Source organism: Populus alba, chromosome 1, assembly GCF_005239225.2.
Source record: "Populus alba chromosome 1, ASM523922v2, whole genome shotgun sequence".
In the NCBI taxonomy this organism is placed as follows: domain Eukaryota; kingdom Viridiplantae; phylum Streptophyta; class Magnoliopsida; order Malpighiales; family Salicaceae; genus Populus; species Populus alba.
Genome location: NC_133284.1, coordinates 11,015,515 through 11,022,938, shown reverse-complemented (window position 1 = coordinate 11,022,938; position 7,424 = coordinate 11,015,515). Strand labels below are relative to the sequence as shown.

Genomic DNA, 7,424 nt, shown 5'->3' with positions numbered 1-7,424 from the left:
TTAAATTGTGCTTCAAAAAAGAAAAAAATAATCCCACTACCGACTATAATTTATTGCATCTATGTTGTCGTTAACTAGTATAATATTCTGTAGAACATACTTATGAAATATTTGCACATGTATCTATCATTTGTCTTTTAATTGAAATATCAACTTCTTATTTAGCATTTAATTAGAATTAATAATTGTCTTTACAATTTAATTTATCAATTCATTATTTTAGATAAAAAATAACTGTTATAACTTATAAGTATGTTTTCATGTATTTTAATTAAAAAACAAAGGGAGGTTTACGCTTTATAGGCTGTCATTGATAAATATATATATATATATATATATATATATATATATATATAGAGAGAGAGAGAGAGAGAGAGAGAGAGAACTCCTTCTTTATAAATTATTTCTACAAATATAACTGATTTATATAAGATATAAGAGAAAAACAATTGGAGACAAATAAAACTAATCTTTTCAAAGCATTTTAAAACTAAAAAAATATTAAAACATTAATCACTATTTTAATAATAAATCTAAGCCAAATAGTTTTAAAAAATAAAAGTAAGGGTATTAGTCAATATTTAAATAGTAAAAATTAATAGAAAAAAAATAAAATAAAAAGGTTAGGAATAATAGGTCTGACATGCTAGACTCACACGCCTAGCTTTTTATAAAAAAGATCAGGTACACCTGGGCTTGAAAGTCTAAGCCCGAGCTTGACTCTCTCTCTCTCCTTTTTTTTTTTTCCCTTTTCAAGAGTGGATTTCACCCTTTTTAGTTTTTTTTTAATCAAGCGATTTATTGCAGCCTGTTTTGCTTTCTTATGATTTTTTGTAATAAAAAAAAATTATGGTGCAAGTTTTAAGACCCTTGAACCTTAATTTTTAGCTTATTTTCACATAAAAACACTATATAAAATTTGTTAAACAAATTGCCAACCTCAAAACACCCAAAAATAAAACCCAAACAAATTAAATAAAACAAAATAGACCCTAATCTATTCTTTAGAGGAAAAGGCCACCTACATTTAACTCTTATTGAGATGAAAGACTTATTGACACAAACAAAAAGATCAACTTTTTGTGTGGCTAAAATGTGTCCATCCAACTATTTTTTATTTTTTTTTATTTTTTAATATTCAAAAACTAATATATATATATATATATATATAAAGTTTGGAATCAAAATGTACAATGCTAAAATAAAAGGAACCAAACAACTATTTTGATAAAAACTATAAGTATTAAATTGAATTTTTTATGCCAATATCCAAATGTGGTCTGCTTTATTTTTTTAATTAACTTTGATTTTTTTAAAAAAATTTGATTCTTAACTACAAATTAAGTTTCATTCAAAAAATCAGGATTCACTCCACCACTAGAATATACCTCAATACTTTGGACATATGAGATAATACAAATTAAAAATAAATTTCAACATATAAAATTATGCAAATACAATTTAAGATGATGAAATTTTGATTATTATATTTTGATTAATTTATTAAAAATTCTTTTTTGAATTCTTTTTTTTTTATATTGACTTTTATAGAGAATCCAAAGTGAGATGGAAAAAAAGAGAAAAGAATCCATTTTGTATAAGATATAAGAGCAATAACAATATATATTTATAATTGATATCAAAATAAAATTGAAGTAAATGGAACATTTTAAGTTGATGAATATTGAAATGAGACATGTACCTCAATGAATAAAACTAAATATTTCAATCAAAATAAATGTTATTTTAACTAACATATAACCATAAAAACTTATTTTTTATATTTAAAACTCACTTAAAAATAAGGATCTTCATTTTTAAATCCACACACACAAAGGAAAGTTCGAGATACTCTTCTCTCTTAAAATATATCTCTAAAATCTATTTTTAAGTTTTTCCAACTTTTTATTTACATTATAGAAAAAACAAAATAAATTATATAAAAATAAAATTGGTAAGAATTGAAAACAAAATAGAAATATTAAGTAAATTGGTTTTGTGACAAGTAACTAAAAAATGTTATCATTTTCTTCAAGCAAAATCTCACGACATTCCTAAGCTTTTTTGTGTTAAAATATAATCCACCAATTTTCCGATATATTATTTTATATCCGACTTTAAAATATAAAAATTAACCACTCAAATAGATAAAATAAAAATCAAACATTAGTTTAAATAAAATATAAATAAAAGAGTTGTTCACTAGAATTTATAGTTTGTCACAAAATTAATCATAAATCTCAAAACCATTTTTGTATCAAAATTATACAAAAAATATTTTAAAATTATTAATATAATTTAATTTTTTTGCTAAATTAAGTAGGCATGAAATATTAGATTCATAGGAAATAAGTTGTATGGAAAACATTTTCCACGCACAAAAACCCAATTTATATGAAGTGGGATCCATGCATAGGCCATGCGCGTTCTTTGGCTGGCAACCATGTGATGTTTTAAGAGGTAACTGAATATACTGGCTACTGGTTGTCACCCTTTTTCTCTCCTGTACAAATAGTGTAACCACCGGCTAATTTTTAAGATGTTTTTTTATTTATAAATATATTAAAGTAATATTTTTTATTTTTAAAAATTATTTTTGGTATTAACATGTAAAAAAAATCTATAAAATTAAAAAATAATTTAAAATTAAAAAAAATCTGAAAATTTAATTAAATGATGATAGGACCACCCAGCCAAACATAGCTGAATCTACCGTTCTCTCTCCTCCCTTTTCTCTCCTTCACACATGAATTATGACCGGTTACCGTCAAAAAGCTTGAGGAGCAGTCACTCTTACACAATTATACTCATTTCTGGACACAGCCCAAAAAAACCACCACTAAAATTAAAGTGAACTGAAATAGAGCCGTTTCTCTCTGTCCAAAAAACACCCACAAAATCTCTCTCTCTCTCTCTCTACAACGGGCTCTAGTTCCTTCTCTTCCTTTTCTCTGTCCTGTCCTGTAATGTAAACCATAACCAACTACAAAATTACGTTCTAACTTCTTTTTTTGTTCTAAAACATCGAAAGTTGTTTAAAGGATGGCTTTGCGTAGCAAGTTTTTAGCTTTGTTTCTTATCCACATTTGCTTGCTTTTGAGCTTGTGTTTAGCTGCAGATCCTTTTGTTAGTTATGACTTTGAGGTCTCCTACATCACTGCTTCTCCTCTTGGTGTGCCTCAACAGGTTGGTTCTTTAGATCTCTCTCCCTCTGCTTTCTCCTTTTGTCAACTTTTTTACTGTACTTTCAGTGGATCTTTTCATATGGGTGTACTTAATTTTGATTTTTGACAAATGGCTTTGCTTTAGTTTCTATCTTTAGCTTCAGATCTGCTAAGTTTTGCTTAGGAAATGGCAACCCGAAGTTAATGCTGTAGATTTAACAAGTAGAATAAAGTGAGCTTGTGAGTCATGCTGCGATGGTGTTACTTTGCATTTGCTTTGCAGGTTATTGCTATAAATGGAAAGTTTCCTGGTCCTACTATCAATGTGACCACTAACAACAATGTTGCTATCAATGTCAAGAACAAATTGGATGAGAATCTACTTATGCATTGGTATTTTTCTTTCCTTGCTGCATTTTAGCTACTAATTTTGAATTAAACTGTGAATTGTAGTGCCACAGTGTTAAAGTTTGGTTCTTTGCTAGTGAACAGTGAAATTACGTGGCGATTTAGAGTATAAACGGTGACATGTACCTCTTTTACTGACTGGAATTTGATGGTGGATGTTATAGGTCTGGAATTCAACAAAGGAGAAGTTCATGGCAAGATGGGGTTCTTGGTACTAACTGTCCAATTCCTCCAAAGTGGAACTGGACTTACCAGTTTCAGGTTAAAGATCAGATAGGGAGTTTCTTTTACTTCCCTACTCTCCATATGCAGAGAGCTTCTGGTGGATTTGGCAGCTTTGTTATAAACAACAGGGCTATTATTCCAATTCCTTTTGATACTCCACATGGGGACATTGTCATTTTGATTGGTGATTGGTACAAAAGGAACCACACGGTTAGTATTTGTTAAAATGTTGAACTTTAATAGTCAGGTTGCTAATGGGAGTCTGGTTTACAATTTTGATGCTGATTTAATTTTGGATTGAAGGCTTTGAGGAAGGCTCTTGATGCTGGGAAAGATCTAGGGATGCCAGATGGGGTTCTTATTAATGGCAAAGGCCCTTACCAATATAACACAACACTTGTCCCTGATGGCATTGACTCTGAAACCATTGAAGTTCAACCAGGTGATTAGTTTTCATTTGTTATATTGACATAGATCCTAATAACTGCTCCCCCTTGTTACTAAATGGAATTGCTTCTTCCCCCTGTTAGAATTTCTTCCTGAGTTTCATTGCAGCAGCTCTTTAACCTTCCTAATTAATTAATGATCGCTAGACACAAACCATATACCCTTTCTTCATGGGTATTATTGTGAGACAATTCGAGGGGTAGAGTGATGACAGGGGATGGAAGAAATACCAATAATGTAGATGGCACTCTCTTTGTGAATTTGGTAAATTAGTCATTTTACACTCTGTCATTGGCCTCCAGATTTTAATGGAACAATTTTTTTTTTTTTAAATGACTGACCTGTTCAAGAAATAGGGTAGTTTCAAAAGATTTGTAGATATGCTCTCATGTTAATTGCCTATCGATGCATCATGTTAGAATGAAACTTCCTTGTACTGTTTTTGTACTGTATTGCTTATGATGGAGTTCCTAAAGATCAAGCCCACTCTTCTAAATAATTGATGTTGCTATATTGGACAGGGAAAACCTATCGCATCCGTGTGCACAATGTTGGAACTTCAACTAGTTTGAATTTCAGGATCCAGAACCACAATCTGCTTTTAGCTGAGTCAGAGGGATCATATACAGTGCAACAAAATTATACTAGCTTAGATATACATGTAGGACAATCTTATTCTTTTTTGGTGACAATGGATCAGAACGCAAGTGCTGATTACTACATTGTAGCTAGTGCAAGGTTTGTGAATGAATCGCAGTGGAAAAGGGTTACTGGTGTTGCAATCTTGCATTACACAAATTCCAAGGGGAAGGCAAAGGGTCCCCTTCCAGAGGCACCTAATGACGAGTTTGACAAAACCTTCTCAATGAACCAAGCAAGATCCATCAGGTTGGCTTCTATGGTGGTTAAAATGCCTTACTGCATTGTTTAGCAATTCTGAACTTAATGAGTGCCCTGATTAATAATTTCATCTTTCCCTATAAATAGAAAAGGAACTGTGATTTGAGAAAAAAGTACTGCGTGCTTCAAAATTTTGAAAAATCAGGACCTTAAATAAGCTACTTATTCCTTGCTGCTCCAAAGGAAAATATTGTATTATAACCTTGCAATCAAATTTTAACGGAATTGCATTTCTGTATTAGAGAATTTTCACGTTATTATAAACTTTGCTCGTTATAATTTACTGTGAGGAATCTACGGTCAAACTGTGTAGATGGAATGTTTCTGCAAGTGGTGCACGTCCCAACCCTCAAGGCTCATTCAGATATGGCTCAATCAATGTGACCGATGTTTACGTGTTGAAAAATAAGCCACTGGTAACAATTAACGGGAAAAGACGAGCAACTCTCAGTGGGATATCATTTGTCAATCCTACTACTCCAATCAGGCTTGCAGACCAGTTCAAAGTGAAGGGTGCGTATAAGCTTGATTTCCCGGAGACCCCCCTTACAGGACCACCTAAAATGGCAACATCAGTGATCAATGGAACATACAGGGGATTTATGGAAGTCATTCTGCAGAACAATGACACCAAGATGCATAGCTATCACCTAAGTGGATATGCGGTTTTTGTTGTGGGGTAGGAATTCATTTCCATCCTCAAACACTTCATTACATTCATCAATGTGTATAAAGGGTTTTGAGAATGTAGATTCAGTCACAAGCGCTTCATTGATTTATTTCAGGATGGATTATGGTGAATGGACAGAGAACAGCAGGGGCACATATAATAAGTGGGATGGCATTGCACGCTCCACAGTCCAGGTATGTTGTTGAAAGATTTTTATACATTCAGTGTTTCTGAAAATCCTGGTTGTCACAGTTTTTAGTCATCATTTTTTCCTCTCCTGTAAAGTTTTTCTAGCTATTTTTTCACATTTTTTAATAAAGAGATTGGGCACACTGAGGAAAAAATGATTAGGTTAAACTAGCTGCTTGCTAGTCATTAACTGGTGTTAATACCGACATGGCAACACCTATAACAAGCTAGTTAGTAGCGCAGACTATCCATATAGTTATTTTGTTTCTTGTTTGCAACTTGATTATAATCTCCTATTCTGTATAGGCTTATCCTGGAGCTTGGACGGCAATTTTGGTTTCACTTGACAATGTTGGAGTCTGGAACCTCAGAACAGAAAACCTGGACTCCTGGTATCTTGGCCAGGAAACGTATGTCAGAATTGTCAATCCAGAGGAGACTAACAAAACCGAGTTGCCCATTCCAGACAACGCCCTCTTTTGTGGTGAACTTAGCAAATTGCAGAAGTATAGACCATTGCCCGTTTAATTTTAACATTCTTCAAAGTCATCTCATAGGTGTGACATGATTCTCATAGTACATTTTCTTTCTTTCTTTCAGGCCAGAAGATATTTCTTTTGCAGTATCAACCACAGGTAACAGATCAAAGCTATTGTTCATGCTGCTGATGGCTGTCTGTGCTTTGATGTCCGTTTTTGGTTGATGTTCCCCTGTGATAACTTGCCTTTTGTCATTGCTTGTTCGAGCCTGTCTTCTTAGAACAGTTTGTGGTTGTGAGTGCTTAGTTGTGTAATTCTAGTTCTGTTGATAATTTTCGGTGATTTTGACATGTATTTTAGTCTCCTCCCTGGGTTTTTTGGTTTAATTTATTGGGATTATCATTCTTTTAATACCTGTAAGCTATGCACTGGTGGCAATATCAAGTATTGAATACAGTTTTACTTCTCACGAAGCTGTTTTACATGCTTTCCCTCTATCGAAGAATGTGGTATGCAACTTTTTTTACTTTCCAGCTGTTGAGTTTTGATGAATCATCCATACTAGAAAAACCAGGCATTTTTCCTTCAAAATGTCCATGCTTTTGAGGTTTGATACGCAGGGCTCCAGTGCTGGAGAGCGATCTATCGAGGTAAAATTTTATCCTTGTATGCCTGAGATCTTAGTAAATCACACGGAGCATTTATACTTGAAAGTGACAATTAACGTAGAAACTGTAATGCATTGAGGCCATACAAATCGTAGAATTTGGAAACATCTTTCTTTTAGATTCTCCGTGTGGTCCCTTGTACCACACGGTCGGCTGCAGCCACCCTAGCTGGATCATCATGTCTGTTTGCTCCCTTTTTGGGAGAGGCCACCATTGTGTAGAATAACTCCCTGTATGTTCTTGCGTGCGAACAGCCCCTTTTTTTTTTATTGCT

At 32.9% G+C, this 7,424-nt stretch overlaps 1 protein-coding gene across 1 annotated transcript; it reads left to right on the top strand.

Annotated features, from left to right (window-relative positions):
- The first annotated feature begins 2,832 nt into the window (after positions 1 to 2,832).
- LOC118035985 (monocopper oxidase-like protein SKU5) lies at positions 2,833 to 6,951 on the top strand. The gene is made up of 9 exons (XM_035041658.2): positions 2,833 to 3,186; positions 3,448 to 3,557; positions 3,737 to 4,007; positions 4,101 to 4,239; positions 4,766 to 5,132; positions 5,458 to 5,823; positions 5,930 to 6,008; positions 6,310 to 6,509; positions 6,604 to 6,951. Exons 1-9 carry the CDS (start codon positions 3,043 to 3,045, stop codon positions 6,704 to 6,706), a joined length of 1,779 nt encoding a protein of 592 aa, XP_034897549.1. The 5' UTR covers positions 2,833 to 3,042; the 3' UTR covers positions 6,707 to 6,951.
- Positions 6,952 to 7,424: the final 473 nt, after the last annotated feature.

Excerpts from the sequence above, each read along its gene's own strand:
- LOC118035985 (XM_035041658.2), top strand. The coding sequence starts at position 3,043 with ATGGCTTTGCGTAGCAAGTTTTTAGCTTTGTTTCTTATCCACATTTGC. Across the intron at positions 5,824-5,929 it reads TATGCGGTTTTTGTTGTGGG|GATGGATTATGGTGAATGGA; the intron begins GTAGGAATTCAT and ends GATTTATTTCAG. Across the intron at positions 6,510-6,603 it reads GAACTTAGCAAATTGCAGAA|GCCAGAAGATATTTCTTTTG; the intron begins GTATAGACCATT and ends TCTTTCTTTCAG.